Genomic DNA, 19005 nt, shown 5'->3' on the forward strand with positions numbered 1-19005 from the left:
AAGGGAGGAAGCCTCCTCCAGGCGTGGGGCAGCCCTGGGTCCTGCCACAGGCAGGCCTCTGGAAGGGCCTCGCTTTTCCTCCCTTGGGCCTCATCCTGGTTTTCTCCTCACCTCCCTGTCGCAGGGTCCCGGGTCCAGGCTGGGGTTCAGTTCCCTGCTCCTCCTCTCTGTGCCCTCCCCCCGCCCGATGGCCCCACAACTGCTGTCTTGGAGTAGAGCGCCGGGAGACCGCGGCGCCGAGGTGAAGAGCGGAGTCCAGAGCCCTCCAGAGCTGGGAGCGAATCCCAGCCCTGCCTATCGCGAGCTGTGTGGCCTAGAGTGAGTCCGACCTCTCTGGGCCTCAGCTTCCTCCGACATGAATGCAGTCACGGAACGCGCCAACGCAGGAGACACCCAGGACATCCTGACCCCTCGGGAGACGCGAGGCGCGGCAGCGGGCACGGGCAGCGGAGAGGGGCACGACCCTGCGGAATCCTCCGGCAGGGCGGGGCCTTCGGGTGGCTCCGGGTGTCCAGGGGAAGGGGCGGGCTCCGGGACGCGGAGGGAAACTGAGGCCGCGGAGGAGGCGACCGTAGGCAGCGCGCTGCGCCTGCCGGCCCCGCGTGGACGGCCCCACTCGGGAGGACGCGGGCTCCTTTTGTCTGCAGCGTCCCCGCCGCCGCTGCCGCCTCCCTCTCTCCCTCCCGCTCTCGCCGCGGCCCCCGCCCGTCCCCTCCCCCGTTGCCCCCCCTCCTCCTATTGCCCCTCCCCTCCCCCGTTGCCCCTCCCCCTTATCCTCCCCTCTCCCCCTCCCCTCCCCTCCCCTCCCCTTCCCTCCCCTCCCCTCCCTTCCCCTCTGGAGCGGCGGGGGCTGCGGCGCCGCTGCTGACACTGATCGGCCGCGGCCGCCACCGGGCGGAGGCTGCGCGGCGCAGACCCAGGCGGGCGGCTCCGGAGGGCGCGCGGCGATGGCGGCGGCGGGAGGGCGGCGGGTGCGGCGGGCGAGGGGTCCGGGCTGAGCTGCGGGCCGGCCCGGATGGCGGGCGGCGCGGGCTGGGCGGGCGCCCCCGCGGCTCTGCTGCGCTCCGTGCGCCGCCTGCGCGAGGTGTTCGAGGTGTGCGGCCGCGACCCCGACGGCTTCCTGCGCGTGGAACGCGTCGCGGCGCTCGGACTGCGCTTCGGCCAGGGCGAGGAGGTAAGCTGGCCCGACCCCAGTCCCGGTCCGGGGACCCCAGCCCAGCCCCCAGCCCCGCCGCCCCTCCCCCAGCTCTCCCGCCGGGTCACCCGCGTGGCCCGAGGCAGTGGCCTCCCTCCCAATCCCCTCCCTCCGCCGGAGCCCAGGACCTCGGTCCCCCGGGTATCCCCGGCACAGCCGAGCCCTCACTTTCCCCCCTTCGTGGCGCCTGTGCCCCGAGCATCACGCGTCACGCCCAGGGTGGCTTCTGCGCCCACCTTCCATCCTCGGTCGTGCAGGTCCTTCTGAGCGGTCTGCACATCCACCCTTGTCTTGGGGAGAGACCTACCAGAATCTGGTCCCAGGCTCCCCACCCCACCCCCAGCTGCGGAGAACAAGATGCAAGGGTCTGTGTACGCTCTGCTGGGCCGGGCCAGGGGGTGAAAGGGACAGGTAGGGGTGCTCTGCAGCCTTGGCTCCTTGGCTGCACCCACCCTGCCCAGACACAGGAGAAGGTGTCTGCTGGGGCCACCGTGTATTCCCGGCCCAGTGCTGAGTGACCTCTCTCATTCAGGCTCTGCTGGGCAGCCAGGCTGGCAGCCGGCTGTGTTGGCTGCAGCAGGCCAAGCAGAGCCAGGCTCGGGGAGTGGTGGCTGAGCAGAGGGCTTTCATGTGGCATCTATTTGGGGAAAGCAGGACTTACGTAGATTGTTAACAGGGCTGGAAGCGGAGGGTCGGTGCAGCCAGTAGGGTGGACGGAGTCATATCACCACACCAGAGTCCTCTGGTGGCACCGGCGTGGGGACTGGGGACTTTGTCTTTAGGGGAAGACAGAACACCCACCTGGCTGAAATGGTCAGGGATTTCCCCTGGAGACAAAAGCCCTGAGAAGTGGGTTTCCAAGACCATCTAAGGCCTCAGGCCCTGCATGGGGGGCCTGGGGCCATGGGCCTCAAATGGGCACTGGCTGGCATTGTGTTCCCGGGACAGGTCAGACCAGGCATTTCAGGACATGGGGGAAGCTGGATGATGGCCAGGTTGGACCCGTGCCTCCGTGTCACCAGACAGTGAGAGACGATGGAGAATTATCTCTCACTGGCACCTGGGCATGGGCCGGGACCTGTGAGTTGCTGAGAGCGGTGGGCAGAAGAGAGCGAGGCAGCTTCAGGGCTTGAGAACTCAGGTACCCACCCCAGGAAACACCACTGCAGTGCCTGTGAGAGCCCAGACTGCCCTCTGCGGGGCTCTGCTGAGGGGCACTGCCTGCTGCCACCATGACCTTTCTTCCCTAAAGGCCAGCCACACCCTTCCCTTTTCCCGGTGGTTCCCATCTGGGGCAGGCTGAGCCGCCTCCTGGTGTAGGTAGAGTCCCGCTCCTTCCTCTCAGGACACAGGCTGCAGGGCGGGTAAAGAAGCCACCAGCTCTGGCTGAAACCTGGAGTCCCCGAACCACAGAGCCTCAGTGGTGGGAAGGGTCTCCCAGCAACCTCTGGCAGGGGCCACCAACCTCGGCCACGTGCCCAGCAAGCCTCACCCACTTCTCCCCCGGCTGGACAGTTCCTGCCATTAGAACCTTCTCCCTCATACACTCTAGAGACAGACCTGCTCGTCACTTAGTCATCACCATTCTGCACAGGGACTCACATAGGTCTCTTTTCTTTGCCGGGGCCTTTAAATATTTGAAAATAGCACTCATGCCCCTTCTCTCCTTCCTAGCTCCTTACTCCCATTTTCCCTTCTCCAGGCCAAATACCCCAGTTCCTGAAGCCCTAGGCCATTTCCATGTGACCCAGTAGCCAGACATCTGGCTTCTGGCCCTGGAGCTGCCATCACCTAATTCTGTGATTCAGTTTTCCTAGCAATAACATGAAAGGGCTGGACCAGCAGACCGCCCCCCCGCCCACCCAAGACTGTACCAGCCCCAAGACCTTACACATGCACGCAGCTCAGGGTGGGGCTGCCTCTGCACTGTCCACTCATATTAAGTTTCTGGCCACCAAAACCTCCAGGGATCTGTTTTAGAAACCTCTGCCAAGCCAGGGATTCTCCACCCTTGGGGGAGCGTCAGTGATTTCTTTCTTTTAAAAACATACTCTGATATTACTACAGAAGCGGTGGATATGCACTGCAGAAAACTGGAAATAGGGACAAGCAAAATAAAACGTATTGTGTCCTATCTCTCCCGCAGCGCCTCGATGACACTTCTGTCAGACCTTTCCAGCTGTTTCCATGCTTATATGCCAATTTTCTCCAGAAAATGAGATCATACTGTGCATACTGTTTTGTAACCTGATTTTTTTGCCGGTAAATGATCATCACTTTTCTGCTTCAATAAATTTTCATCTTGTTTAATATGCAGACCTTTTTCAGATTTCCCTATTTGACCCCAAAATGTCCATTTTTGCTGTTTCCTCTCTAGGACTGTGCAGTGTATGTGGTTGTTGTCACCTTTTAGTCTCTCTTACTGTAACACAATTCCTTTTTTTTTTTTTTCTTTTTTCTTTTAACAATCCTGGCTTGTGGAAGCATTCGGGCCTGTTATCTGTGTCAATAATTTCTGGAATATAAGCCTGTTTCTTGGCCCTTATTTCCATTTAATTTCGTCTTGTTCATTTCCTCACATTGTATGTGTCAAGAAAGAGAATCTACCATCCTACCTCTGTCAGTCTCAGCTGTGGAGAAGCAGTGCTTGGTGTGTCTGAATCCACAAGGCTGGTTAAACATGCGGGGCAGGACCATGGACAGGGCCCCGAGGCACTTGTAGGGGTGGTTTTCTGCTCACACTGTATTGACCGAGACCCGTGGAAATATACTTTGCATCTCTACTCACTACCCATCATATCCCCTGATGCATTACAAAATCGGAGCGTTGTTTTCCAGTGGTGGAGGGGGCCTCCCTTACAAAATGCAGTGTACTCTAACTGTTTCTATTTCATTTGCTTTAAAATCAGGCAGTGGCATTGATTTCCTAGCCACTTGGTGCTCTGGGGTGGATAATGCTCATTCATTAGATATGGAGTTCAGTGAACTTACAGCTGATTGTCCACAGTTTACCACCTACCCCCAGAATACCAGGGATACCAGGATCAAATGCTTTGCAGAAACCAAAATATACTAGGTCATAAAGTATGAAATAAATATCCATGAGGCCATAATGAAGTATATATAGTATAAATTATTGAACAAATGAATAATAAATAAATAGGAAAATCTCTCGTATAGAAGAAATCCAAATAACATATGCTAATAATTGCCCCACTGAGGAAGTAAAGCATAACTTCACACCCTGTAAGCATGAGGTGTGTAGTGGCTTCCTTATAAAGGGTAGAGTTTGGAAAGGGGAGGGGAAGAACAACTGTATAGTGGAGAAACCCAACACACACTGTCTCAGAAGGTGATCAAGGCCAACATCAATAGTGACAGGTCATGATGATGGCATATACCCTTAGTGTGATGTGGTGAGAATAGACCTTTTCCTCTGTGGTCTTCCTCCCAAACCAGGAATCCCAGTCTAGCCCTGAGAAAAACACCAGACAAATCCCAACCGAGAGGCATTCTACAAAATACCTGATTAGCACCTGTCAGATTTGTCAAGGTCATCCAAAACAAGGAAATTCTGAGGCACTGTCACAGCCAAATGGAGACTAAGGAGGCAGATGACCAAATGCAGTGTGGTGTCCTGAATGGGACCCTAGAACCAAGAAGAGGACATTAGGTAAAAACTAAGGAAGTCTGGATCAAGTATGAACGTTACTTAATAATGGTATTTATGGATTAGGTTAGTCCCTGATAGTTCCCTACTTTGTTGACCTAGATATCACAGCAGAAAAGAGGAGACAATGGCCCAGGTGTGGTGGCTCATACCTGTAATCTTAAAACTTTGGGAGGCTGAGGTGGGAGGATCCCTGGAGCTCAGGAGTTCGAGACCAGCCTGGGCAACATGGTGAGATCCCCATCTCTACAAAAAATACAAAAATTAGCCCGGTGTAGTGGCATGCACCTGTAATCCCAGCTAGTCGGGAGCCTGACGCAGGAGAATCGCTTGAACCCAGGAGGCAGAGATTGCAGTGAGCTGAGATTACATCACTGCATTCCAGCCTGGGTGACAGAGTGAGACTGTGCCACAAAAAAAAAAAAAAAAAAAAAAAAAGAAAGAAAGAAAGAAAAGGAAGAAGGAGGGAGGGAGGGAAGTAGGAAGGAAGGAAGATTTTTGAGGGATGGGGGCACACCACTGCCCTGACCCTGAAAGTCTACAATGCCAGGGGAGCAGGACTCTGATAAATATGTAACATGATGGCTCAACACCCTGACCCCGCGTTGCCTTCCTGATGTATTGCATAGTCTCCCTAACCTCTTTAGGCCTCTATTTACTCATCCATCAAATGGAACTGATCAGAGGCCCCATTCCATAGGGTTATTTTGGGATTTGAGTGAGTTAATACATACAAAGGGCTTAGCCCAGTATCTGCACAGAGTAGGCATAATATCAGAATTGCTGGCGCTCTCCTTGTCATTATTATTATTTTCTTAACACTTGCAAGCATTTTTGAGAGGCTGTTCTAGGCTGGGGATTTGCTAGAAATTGAGGTCAAGATCTGGCACCGGCCTCTGTGTGTTCAACTTACCCTCCTTAACCAGCTGTGGTGTTCCTGCCCCTCGTGCGTCCCCCCGGCAGTCAGAATGGCAGACATTGAAAGCAGCCAGAGATGTCCTGGACCACACTTCCTTGTGACATGGTCCTCTTCCCTTTCCAGTTTGAAGACCGTCCTTCTTGCTAGAAAAATGGAAATAAGAATCACCAAGTAGGCCTCTGCCATGCATTAACCCAGCACCATCTCCTCTGGACAGCAGGCCTGCCTGCTTGGAGATGAAATGATGGTCCCCATTCGGCTCCCTGAGTCCTCGGGTCCCCTCTGAGCTAATGCCCGCTATTGGGGAATTGCTAGTGTCACTTGGCTTAAGCCTGGGTCTTTGAAATGGCAAAAGGGTTGGGGTGCTAGGATGGGCTGAGACCAGCCAGGAGCCAGCCCTGGGGCTGGGGTCGACGTCTTCTGAGATACATGGGCGTCCAGGAACAGGAGCACCTGGAACTAAAGCTCCTCTGCTCATGAGTGGGGATTGGATAATGGGGAAGACATAACTGTATCCCCTCCGCTGTGGCCGGAGGAGGCGGTGAAGGGGAAGGTAGGGCCAGATCAGTGGTTCCCTGGAGGCAGTGAGGAGACCTAGGCAGCCAAGAGTGGATGTGTGTGGGAGAACGGGATGGGGAGCAGGACTGGAGGCAGAAGGCCTCCTCAGGACTGTGGCACATGGTAAGAAAGGAAAAGCAGCCTGACTTGGGCAGTGGCGAGGGGTGCAGAATTGACAGGGGCCTGGAAGGCCGGCAAAGCCCCAACAAGCCACTCCCAAAAGATGATAGTTAAAGGTGCTCTTTTGAGACCAGGCAGCCTCGATGTACCCCACCCTAATGAGGCCACCCTGCAGAGTAACAAGGCTGGCACATCAGAAGGAAGGCCCAGGTGCCCTGAGCCTGGCAGGAAAGGTGGGAGTGCCTGGGACCTGAGGTGGGAGCAGGACAGGAGTGGGCCCAGAGAGACGTTCTCTTTCCTGTGCTTCTGGGGAACGGTGCTCCTGAGGTTGGAGGTCATCATGGAAGTGGGGCCAAGGCTGGGGTCCCTTGGGGCCTGGGGATGGGCACGTGGCACCACACTCTGCTTTGGGGTGGGAGGACAAGTCCTAGCTGGGGCACCCTCTGGCCTCTCATGCCCACCAGTTTGGCTGTGCTGGGAGGAGGCCAGATGCAGAAAGTCTGCTGGGACTCATCCATCTTATCAGACACGCCCCTGCCTTTTTTTTTTTTTTTTTTTTTAATTGAAACAGGCTCTGGCTTTGTAGCTGTGGCTGGAGTTCAGGGCTGCATCACCACTCACTGCAGCCTCGAGCTCTTGGGCTCAAACCGGCCTCCCGCCCCAGCCTCCCAAGTAGCTGGCACTGCAAGTATATGCCACCATGCTCAGCTAATTTTTTGTCAGACACTCTTTTTTCCTGTTTTTTGTTTTTTGTTTTTGAGGTGGAGTCTCACTCTGTCGCCCAGGCTGGAGTGCAGTGGCACCATCTTGGCTCGTTGCAACCTCCACCTCTTGGGTTCAAGTGATTCTCTCACCTCAGCCTCCCGAGTAGCTGGGATTACACAGCCACGTGCCACCACACCCCTTCTAATTTTTTGTATTTTTAGTAGAGATGGGGTTTTGCCATGTTGGCCAGGCTGGTCTTTTAACTCCTGACCTCAGGTGATCCACCCGCCTGAGCCTCCCGAGGTGCTGGGATTACAGGCCTGTGAGACACTCTTTTGACGAAGCCTGAATCCATTTGGCAAAACCTTGTGAGTTCCAGCATCATTCCCAAGACACTGGAGTTCTAGAGAAGGAAGCGCCAGTGTTGAGGGGCCGTGCTCTGGTTGGGGGGTGTGATCCCTGCCTCCACTGGTGAGACCTGAATGGGGGACGTGTAGACCTGAGTAGGGGGAAGAATCAGCCCTTCCCATCAGCAAGACGTGCCCTCCGAGGGGTTTCAGTGGGTAGAGAACCTTGAACCATCCACAAGCTTCCCTTAGGGGCGTCCAGCCCATGAAGTGGGACGTTCCCCCTGTACAGGTAGGTCACGAGGCTGGACAGGCAGCATGGCTTTCAGACCTGGCCCCAGCTCTGAGGCCGAGGAGCCTTCCCCAGCACTGGGAAGAAAACCAAAGAGGAAAAGAAGAAGAAAGGACTGGGCGGAGGGAGGAGAGCCCGGGCCGGAAGATTCCTGTGTGCTGCCTGGGCTGGTGGGCAGGAAGTAGGGAGCCCAGGAACCTGGGAATGGGGGTGATGGCTACAAAGCCACTCCTTTTTCCTTTAGCAGGGCCTCCACCGCCTTAGAAAGTCGGTGCTGGGCAGCACTGCCTTGGGGGGCAGTGTGTTGCTAGGGTGGGCCGCAGGCTCCTGGACAATGATGCCCCGGCCTGGGCAACCTGCCGCCAGCAGGAATAGGTCCACGTGGTGGAGGGGGTTCTGCCTCAGTCCGGGAGTGTGGGGTGGAGGGCGCCTTCCCTTCCTGTTGCAGCACCCCTTTGGCCCACCCAGCAGTCGTCCCCACCCCAGCCCTGAGCAGTGCCACCAGGAACAGTGCAGAAGGGGAACCCAACAGCTGGCTGAGATTGACTCTTAGAGCTGAGTCACACCAACCTGGGCAGGGTGGAGGGGAAATGCCCCTGGCCTGGAAATGGCATACGGCTTGCCCAAGTCACTGCTGTCCTCCCAGCACCAAGTTATTGGGTAAATGTGCTGAAATTTTTATAGAGTTGATTTTATGGAAGTACCCCTTACATTTACCCTTAACATGGGTCCAGATGTAAAAAAAAAAAAAATTTTTTTTGAGACGGAGTCTTGCTCTGTCGCCCAGGCTGGAGTGCAGTGGCACGATCTCGGCTCACTGCAAGCTCTGCCTCCTGGGTTCACACCATTCTCCTGCTTCAGCCTCCCAAGTAGCTGTGACTACAGGCGCCCACCACTACGCCTGGCTAATTTTTTGTATTTTTTAGTAGACACGGGGTTTCACCGTGTTAGCCAGGATGGTCTCGATGTCCTGACCTCGTGATCTGCCTGCCTCGGCCTCCCAGAGTGCTGGGATTACAGGCGTGAGCCACTGCGCCCGGCCAAAAATTTTTATTCCTAGGCCGGGTGTGGTGGCTCAACTCTGTAATCCCAGCACTTTGGGAGGCTAAGGCGGGTGGATCGCTTGAGGTCAGGAGTTCGAGACCAGCCTGACAAACATGGTGAAACCCCGTCTCTACTAAAAATACAAAAATTAGCTGGGCGTGGTAGCATGCGCCTGTAGTCCCAGCTACTTGAGAGGCTGAGACAGGAGAATTGCTTAAACCTGGGAGGCGGAGGTTGCAGTGAGCTGAGATTGCACCACTGCACCCCAGCCTGGGTGACAGAGCGAGACTCCGTCTCAAAAAATAAAAATAAAAAAATAAATACAAATAAATAAATTTTATTCCTAGGCCCAGCACAGTGGCTCAAGCCTGTAATCCCAGCACTTTGGGAGGCCAAGGCAGGCAGATCACCTGAGGTCAGGAGTTTGAGACCAGCCTGGCCAACATGGTGAAACTCCGTCTCTATTAAAAGTACAAAAATTAGCCGGGGGTGATGGCACACACCTGTAATCTCAGCCACTCGGGAAGCTGAGGCAGGAGAATCACTTAAACCCAGGAGGAGGAGGTTGCAGTGAGCCGATTGCGCCACTGCACTCCAGCCTAGGCGACAGAGTGAGACTTTGTCTCAAAAAAAAAAAAAAGCCATTTTATTGCATTTTTAACATCGTGGGTACCTACTGTGTGCCAGCCCTGCCCTGGGCACTGGGAAACAGGAAACAACAGGGACCTGGACTCGCATTCTGATTGGGGGGCACAGGAAAGAGACAGACAAAGGAATAGAAACAACTGTCAGGTGCGGGTAAGTGGCGGAAAAAAACATTAGTGCTGAAACAAAAGCCAGTGTACTTAGAACAATGTCATAGATGGATATTGAGGTGGAGCCCAGAATGAAGTGGGGGCTGCACCTTGCAAATGTCTCGGGAACGTGATCCATGCAGAGGCAGGAGCCTGCCCCGGGGCTTAGAGGCACAGTGAGCCCGATGACAAGGGCGGGCCAGTTCCTGCGGCCTTCCCTGCAGGGGCTTTGGCTTTCTTGGAATGAGATGGAAGCCCCCAAATGGTTCTGAGCAGAGGAGAAATAGGATCAGACTTAGGTTTAATGGGGACCACCCTGGCTGCCATGTGGCTCCTCGGAGAGGCAGAAGGGGCCGGGAGAGGCAGGGACACCAGTGCCAAGGCTGCTGCTTCACCCAGGTGATGGGCGCTGGGGGCTGGGAGCAGAGGAGAAGCCGTGGAGCAGTGGCTGGATCTTGAAAATGGAGCCGATTGGCAGTGAGAGTGAACAAGAGGAGACTTTGGAGACAGGCTGCCGTTGCTGGGTGGGGAGGCAGAGAGGAAGAGGGCTGGGTGAGGACTCGGGAGCTCCACGTTGGCCTGTGAGACCTGAGTGCAGCTGTGGAGCCAGTGGCGATGGACAGGTCTGGGGACCACGTTTCAGCCCAACCCTACCTGGCACTCCTGGGCTCTTTCTCCCCTTCCTTCTATCCTGGCCCTTGGGTCTCATCTCACTGCCCACAACAAAGGAATTTACAGAAGCTGACCCAGGTGTGGCCTGGCCCCCTTTAAAAGCCAGACTTGGACAGGCGCGTTGGCTCACGCCTGTAATCCCAGCACTCTGGGAGGCCGAGGCGGGCGGATCACGAGGTCAGGAGACCGAGACCATCCTGGCTAACACGGTGAAACCCCATCTCTACTAAAAATACAAAAACAAAATTAGTTGGGCATGATGGTGGGCGACTGTAGTCCTAGCTACTGGGGAGGCTGAGGCAGGAGAATGGTGTGAACCTGGGAGGTGGAGCTTGTAGTGAACCAAGATCGCGCCACTGCACTCCAGCCTGGGCGACAGAGCCAGGCTCCGTCTCAAAAAAAAAAAAAAGAAAGAAAGAAAAACCGGCTTGCCCCAGCATCTTCAGATTCTTGGAGACTCCCCCATGGGCCACAACTTAGGGCCACCAATTTCCTGCAACCTGTCACCCCTGAGGTCACTGCTGAGGACCCATTGTCCATAGCTTCTGTGTCCTTGGGGGCAGGATGAGCAGAGCAGCCCAGAATCCTTACAGGTTTCCATAACAACCTGTGACCCAAGACGGGGAGCATACAGCCGTAGCCCAGATTCCAGCTGTGAGGACCTCTGGCTTCCCTGGAGACCAAGGCCTTGAGTCCAACACACACTTCAGTTGCTGTGGCTCAGGGCTTACAGGCACAAAACCCAGAGAAGATTGCCAGCTTCCTCCAAAGTGTTTGCTGATGACACATGGGCCTACAATGGGCCCTGTCCCCAGGAAAATCCCAGTCTAAGGCCAGCACCTCGACAGGATAGGCAGAGGATTGATATGAACCAAAACAAAAACCAGAAGGAAAGTAGAAGTCATTCAGTGAGACTCCCATTCAGCGCCTGCATCACTCAGTAGCCAAGAGACAGGCACACGCTGCCTCCCAAGGCAAGCCCATTCTCACCTGGCAGAGCTCTGGCTGAGTTCTTGTTCATATAACGAGCTGAAGTCTATCTCCTAGAGTTCCATCTGCTCACACTTCCTCCACCCATTCATCCAACCATCTGCCTGCCCGTTCACCTAAGCATCCACTTACCCATCCATCGACCCATCCATCATCCCTTCCGTCCAGCCATATAAACCCAACCATGTACCTCCTGATCCATCCGTCCAGCCAACCGCCCATCCAACCATCCATCCACCCATCCATTCATTAGCCACTCACCCCTTAGCCCACCCATCTGTTCATCCACCCTTCCTCCCACTTCCCTAGCCTCCCCATCTGTCCATCCATCCATCCATCCATCCATCCATCCATCCACCCACCCACCCACCCACCCACCATCTACCACTTCCTGAGTATCAGTCATGCACAAGTCCTAAGCACAGACCCAGGGATGGGGACTGGTATTTTCAGGGAGTGACAAGTGTCTCCATGTAGTAAAGGGACAGGAAGGGCAGGGAGACTGAGAACTCAGGCTGGAACAGGGACCAGATGGTGACTTTCGGGAGGGCTCAGGAGCTGGGAGAGTCTGAGTAGCTCAGATGAGTTTTGGATGAGCAGCAGCACTTCATCCAAGAGCAGCATGTCCCTGTCTCTTGGCTACTGAGTGATGCAGGCAGTAATTCCTGCCCTCTACGGAATTGACTCCTTTTATGACTTCTCACTTCCCACATAGGCCACTGGGTCTGGCAAGAGCTGGGGTCTTGCTGAAAAAAGTGAGGGCTCAGATTATTTTATTTTTATTTATTCATTTATTTATTTGAGACAGAGTCTCGTTCCGTTGCCCAGGTTGGTGTGCAGTGGTGAAATCCCAACCCACCGCAAGCTCTGCATCCCAGTTTCATGCCATTCTCCTGCCTCAGCCTCCTGAGTACCTGGGACTAGAGGGGCCCCCCACCATGCCCGGCTAATTTTTTTTGAATTTTTAGGAGAGATGGGGTTTCACCATGTTGGCCGGGATGGTCTCGATCTCCTGACCTCGTGATCTGCCCATCTCGGCCTCCCAAGATTACAGGCATGAGCCACCACGCCCGGCCCTGCCTTTGTATTTCTTAATCCTTTTCATCATCATGGCAACCAGGAGGCTCCAAGAGATGAAGTGACTTGTCCAGGGTCTTGAGTAACTGGAGGAGCTGGGATTTGAACCCAGGTCTGTCAGGTTCTAAAGCTGCCTTTTTAGCTTCCTACAGTGGGGGTCCCACGTTCTTAGAAGGTCAGAGGAGGGAGAGAGTGACCTGATCTGAGTTCCAGAAATCTAACATTGGAGAAATCTAAAATTTGAGGCTTCCTCTGGCTGGGGAATTTGAGCCTGGGGTGGTCTCGGTTGGGAAATGACAGATCAGAAGTAGGTCTGGGATCTGCAGGATGGGCGGCCAGGGGCGCTCTCATGGGCACTGCATCCCAGCACTGGGCAGGGAGGGAGTCTGCCAGCAAACTGTGCCCGGAATTATGCATCTGCGCCACTTCCTGTTCAAGTGGTGATGCCATGACCCCAGAAGGTGTGCGTTTGTTTCTCTGACTGCTCTGATTTCCTGCCAGGCGCTCGTAGGTAATTCTCTGCAGGCCCAGGCTGTGTGGGGCTGAGTCTTCTGTGTCTCCAAATGGCCACCCCGCCACTCCTGGACCACAGGCTCCTGTTCCTGCATCTTCCTCAGCCTGCACTGCAGATCCTCCCCAGTCAGAGGCCCTGCAGCCCCAGCCGGCCTCAGCCCCATCCTGCTCTCCTACCCCTTCCCCACTTCCACTTTTCTACAGCACCTCAGATCAGGCCAGGCCATCTCTCAGGTTCTCTCCCTGCCCTAGGGAAGTGGCTGGGAACTGGGCCCTAGTGTCAGGCACATCTGGTTTGAGACCCAGCTCTGCAACTTACTTGCTGTGTGACTCTGAGAAGTTACCTAACCTCTTTATGCCTCAGTCTCCTCATCTGTATAGTGGGGATAATATTAGCAATGCATGTTAAACCCTCAAAACATAGTGACACGTGACATAGTAAGTGCCACATATATTTGTTAAAATGACCATTACCACGAACTCTAGGTTTTCTGAGTCAGCTCTCCGATCCACTCTTTTACAGATATTTTTGAGGTCTGATTCTGTGTCATGTTTGGGGCCAGAGGGTATACAGATGAGTAAGATGGGATTCCTTCTTTGCGGTGGGGGAGGGGGACTGACATGGAAACCTTGGTCAGACCTGCGGGAAGGGCACGGGCTTGTGCAGGTGTGGCTGAAGCATGAAGACAGGGGAGTCTGGAAGATGAGAAAGCCTTTCTCGAGTGGGACTCCAGAAATGGATGGTGGGGCTGAGTTTGGAACAGGGTCTGCCAGGGTGGAGGGAAGGACAGGTATGCCAAAAGTGAGACCTACCTGTGCAGAGGCCCACCTGCAGGGGTGGAGGGGCTGACCAGGCAGGCTGGAGGCAGGAGGTGGCAGGGCTTGATTTTATCCCAAAGGTGTCGGGATAAAATGTTGAAGAGGTGTAAGCAGAGGGCCACACTGCACTAATGCCTTTAGACAAACCCACCTAGAAGTAGCGTGGGTGGGGGAGAAGGGGCTGAGGTGGGAGGTTTCTGTCCCAGTTCAGGGGCAAGGAGAGGGGACCCTGAGGATGGAGAGAAGGGGAGGGGAGGGTCAGAGGGAAGCTCCCAGGTGGTCTGGAGGCATTCACATGGGTCCTCCATGATTCCCACCTTGGTGACTGGGTGCTGGAGCCCTGGGTCCAGTGCAGGTGGTGCTCATACGCCTGCCAAGCTCACGCGGCTCCAGGGCCTGCCCTTGCTCTCAGGAATCCTTCCAAGGGCAGCTGCTCTTTTTTTTTTTTTGAGACAGAGTCTCACTCTGTCGCCCAGGCTGGAGTGCAGTGGTGTAATCTCGGCTCACTGCAGCCTCTACCTCCCTGGTTCAAGCGATTCTCCTGCCTCTGCCTCCCAAGTAGCTGAGACTACAGGTGTTTGTGCCACCGCGCCCGGCTAATTTTTTGTATTTTTAGTAGAGATGAGGTTTCACCGCATTGGCAAGGCTGGTCTCCAACTCCTGACCTCAGGCGATCTGCCCTCCTTGGCCTCCCAAAGTACTGGGATTACAGGCGTGAGCCACCGCACCCAGCCTGCTCTTTATTTTAAAAACAAAAAAATTCTCAAATATTGTTCTTGATATAGAAGTTTAAACTACTTTATACCTAGTTTTTCTTAGTTTTCTTTATACTTAGTTTTACTTTTATAGTAGGAAAAAGAAAGCTAACTCGCACTGAACTGAAGTTCTGTACCTTAAAACAGAAATGTGGCTATGATTGCTGAGTGTGAGCTATCGTGACCTGTTTCATCTCGTGGTATTTACTGTGCCTGCGTCTGCTCAAGAGATGCTGGTGTCTCCTCCCTCTCCCACCCTGCTTCATCCCAGCACGGACTGGCCCTCACACCAGTCACTATTAGTGTCTGCTCTGCTGAGCCCAGCTCACTGAGCCCAGCCCACCTGGCAGGGCACCTGGGCCAGCTGGTCAACCTCTGGGCTCAGCCCCTGCTCTGGTGCAAGCAGGGTGGAGCCCAGGGGGCACTTTGCTCCCCAGATGATGCCCTCCAGAGGGCAGAAGGGGGGATGTCTGGAGCCAGGCTCACTGCTGAAAGCCTGGAGGAGGAGTCCTGGGTTACCCTGAGCTGAGCTGCACCTCCCTCAGTACCACTGACTGTCCCTTGGGCTCTGCTCCCAGCCCAAGCGCTCAGCTGCCAGCCAGAGGAGTGGCCTCTGGTGTGGGCGTCTCACAACCCCTGACCCCCAGGGGGCACGTCCTAGACACTGGGTGGGTGGAATCTAGGGCCTGTCTGCTCACTTGTCTGGCCAGAGGCACTGGCTTTGGGCTTCTGGTCACCTTTTCTAAGAATGGTCGCGTTGGCCGGGCACGGTGGCTCACGCCTGTAATCCCAGCACTTTGGGAGGCCGAGACGGGCGGATCACAAGGTCAGGAGATCGAGACCATCCTGGCTAACACGGCGAAACCCCGTCTCTACTAAAAACACAAAAAATTAGCCAGGCGAGGTGGCGGCGCCTGTGGTCCCAGCTACTCAGGAGGCTGAGGCAGGAGAATGGCGTAAACCCGGGAGGCGGAGCTTGCAGTGAGCTGAGATCCGGCCACTGCACTCCAGCCTGGGCGACAGAGCGAGACTCCGTCTCAAAAAAAAAAAAAAAAAAAAAAGAATGGTCGCGTCTTCTCCTTCTCTCTCCCCTGCCTCAAAGCAAGCCTTGCTGCAGGCACGAGGGTGCTGTTTCTGCACGGCCCCATCAGTACTACTATTTTAATATATTTGTTTCTGCCAGTTTGATAGGTGTGTAATGCTATTTCACGGCTTGTTTACACTTGCATTTTTAATTGCTCATGAGACTTTGCATTTTCTCCATGTTGCTATTTACTCTTGGTATTTCTTTCTGCATAAACTGTCCTATCGATCTTTTTTGAGCATTTATCAAGGGGAATATTTGTTTTCCCCTTTATTTTAAAGTCAGTTCTATATATTTCAGCACTGTTTGTCATGCCATTTTTTCTTGCTCTGTTGTTGCTTTCCTCTTTCTCTCTGTTAATCCTATCTTATTGCTCAAAAGTTTTCCTATGTATGAGTATGTTCTTTCAATTGTATCACATCTGCTTTGTTTCTGATTATATTTATCACTTCTTTAGTAGTTAGACACTTATTTTCCATCTCTAACAAGAATAAATGAGCTATTTTGTTTATAACCCCCAGTAAACTCACCAGCTGTTTTGTGTTTTGCCACGTTTGGTTTTTTCTTTCACTCTTTTTTTTTTTTTTTTTTGAGACAAGGCTTTGCTCAGTCACCCAGGCTGGAGTACAGTGGTGTGATCTTGGCTCACTGCAGCCTCCACTTTCTGGGCTCAAGTGATCCTCAGCCTCTTGAGTAGCTGGGACTAACAGGTGTGTGCCACCACGCCCAGCTAATTTATTTTTATTTTTCATAGAAATGAGGGTCTTGCTATGTTACTCAAGCTGGTCTTGAACTCCTGGGATCAAGCAGTCCTCCTACCTCAGCCTCCCAAAGTGCTGGGATTACAGGCATGAACTATCACGGCTGGCTTTCACTCTGCTTCTTATCTGTCTGTCTGTCCATCTATCCATCTATCATCTATCTCCATTTCTGTAGTTTTGTTTTGCTTGAACCATTTTTAGTAGATGGAAAACATCTTGACCTTTCTCCCATAAATATTTGACAGTTTCCTGCCCAAATGCAGCACAGTGATCACCCAGGGATTTCACATTAATTCACCAATGTCATCTAATATTCAGCTCATAATCAGATTTCCCCAGTTGTCATAACATTGATGTTTCTGAGGAGTCCGGGCCAGTTGTCCTATAGACTGTCCCATCACTTGGATGTGTCTGTTTCCTCGAGATTAGATACACAGTAAGCGTTTTTGGCAAGGACAGGTGGTGGTGTGTCCTCAGAGCATCTCATGAGGGCCACATGATGTTCATTTGTTCTATTTTGGGGATGCTGAGTTCAATCACTTGGTTAAGGTGGTGTCTACCTCATCTATTCAACATAATGATACTTCTCCCCTTATAATTAATAGGTAATCTGTGGGACCATACCTTGGGACAGTGTAAACGTTTGGTTCACAGAATAGTTTTAGCATCCACTGCTGCCCCTTGCCTGAGTAAATTACACTGGTGGTTGCCAAATGGTGATTTTTCTAATTCTCTCATTCTTTCCACAGACAGAGCATTGTTCTGTTAAAAAAAAAAAAAAAAAAAAAAGAAGAAGGAAGGTCTTTCCTTCCACCCCGCTTTTCTGAGTATCACTATGAACTCCTGGCTCCTTACCTCCCCAGCCTGTCGTACCTTGTTACCATCATTCTTTTTAACGCTCAACAGTTTTTTGTTTTATTTTTAATGCAACATTATAACATTTTGAGCATTATGACTTGGAATAATATAGTTTTAATTGAAACAAGCCAACCGTTATTACCTTTTAAAAATCCCTCTGATAGTCTTCATTATTTATGGATTTTGAAGAATGTAACACATTTTTCAGGGTCTGTAATTGGTATTGCATTCAGTCTATTAGATTAGAGAGAGCTGCCATCTTTACATTTATATTTAGTCCTCCCAATAGGAGCAAAATATTAATATTTTAAAAAATGTTTTACAAATGGACTACATACATGTTTAATATTTAATGTGCTTTATTACTGCTGATAATGCAGTACTTTTTTTCCACTGATTTTTTTCCTAGCTGCATGTCACTAGCATATAGGAATACAATTGATTTTTTGTAAATGTTTTCTCTGATCTCACCACTGGTATGAATTCATTTATTATTTCTAGTAGTTTTCTGGTTGATGAGTTTGCATTTCCTAGGTAAGCCATCCCATCCAGTTCAAAAGTCATTGTTTTGTGTCTTCTTTTGAGTTCAATTACTTTTTCTTCTGAGATGGGAGCTGCCAGCATTTCTAGAGCCAAGCGGGGTGGGCACAAGAGACATTGCCCCAACTGACATGCACTGGAACATTGGCCACAGGCCCAGCTGTGAGTCAAGGAGAACAGCCGGGGCAGGGGCTGTGGTCTCACAGACAGGGTCCCAAAGGAAGCGGTGAATCCTGAAGAGGCCGAGGCTGGTGTTGGCACAAGAGGTGGCCTAATAGAGAGGGGAGGGGGCCAGCAAGAGGTAGTCAGGCCTCCTGCTATGGATCGGGGGGACTCCATCCTCATGGCAGAAAACCCAAGTCCCAGGCAGCAGAGGAGGGATGATGGACCAGGTGAAACATTCACACAGACGGCCACAGAGTTGATCCGGGCAGCCAGACACAGCTAGCTGGGCTGAGGCTGTTCCCTGGTCCCTGTGTGGTCTCAGATGGTGGTGGAGCCAGTAGAGATAAGGGTTGGTAACAGACGGAGGAGGCAGGACCCCATCATCCTTTCCTTGTAATTTTTTACAGTGGAGGGACAGTAGCTTCCTACCACTAACTACCTTGTCGGTACTTGGGTTTGGGTCAATATTCTTGTGCATATTAATAAAGACCACCCCCTCTCCCCTCCGTTTTCCTTTTGTTAGAGTTTTATTCAAGACCAGATGGGAAATTGTACCAAATGTCTTCCCAGCATCTATTACATGTTTCAGTGATGCTTGCTATTTTCCCAGTTGATGTAAAGAATTACGTTTGGAATGGGTGAGTCTCCACTTGGCCAGGCCTGGTCAGGTGCCCGTCCTCAGGGGCAGTCCACCCAAATTACAGGGAATGGGGGAGGGGCAGCTTCCCAGAGGAAAATCAGGGTGCACCTACCAGGTGAGGGGCAGCTCAGCGTTGGGTAGAAAGAAACCACAGATGTGCAGGACTACCTAGCCTCTTAGCCCAAGCACTCTTGGTTCCCACCCTGCACTCGAGGAGCAGGGAGGAGCATTTATTTCTGTGGTTCTCCTGGCATGAGGACAGATGCTGGGTTTCTGCAGCCCTCTGCCTCCAACACAGGGTATTGTACTGGTTCACAGTACTGGATTTACAGGGCGTATGTAACGGGCACAGTGTTACTTAGCCGACGGAGTGAGTGAACACATAGAGTGCAAGGGGACCAGCCTGGAACCAGGAGCCCCAGCTCCTCCTGAGCCCTGCCCCAAAAATCTTGTGATTTGGAAGCAAGTTCCTCTCTGCTTCTTGAGG

General features: G+C 53.0%; 1 protein-coding gene across 1 annotated transcript in view; it reads left to right on the forward strand.

Moving 5' to 3' along the window:
* Positions 1–941: 941 nt before the first annotated feature.
* Positions 942–19005, forward strand: part of RAB11FIP4 (RAB11 family interacting protein 4) — a 149349-nt gene continuing 131285 nt past the window's right edge. Inside the window, exon 1 of the mRNA XM_015119012.3 lies at positions 942–1174. Within this exon, the coding sequence (XP_014974498.3) occupies positions 1016–1174 (159 nt within the window). The 5' untranslated portion in view covers positions 942–1015. The remainder of the gene's footprint in view (positions 1175–19005) is intronic.

The sequence above is a fragment of the Macaca mulatta genome, chromosome 16, assembly GCF_049350105.2.
Source record: "Macaca mulatta isolate MMU2019108-1 chromosome 16, T2T-MMU8v2.0, whole genome shotgun sequence".
NCBI classification, from domain to species: Eukaryota; Metazoa; Chordata; class Mammalia; order Primates; family Cercopithecidae; genus Macaca; species Macaca mulatta.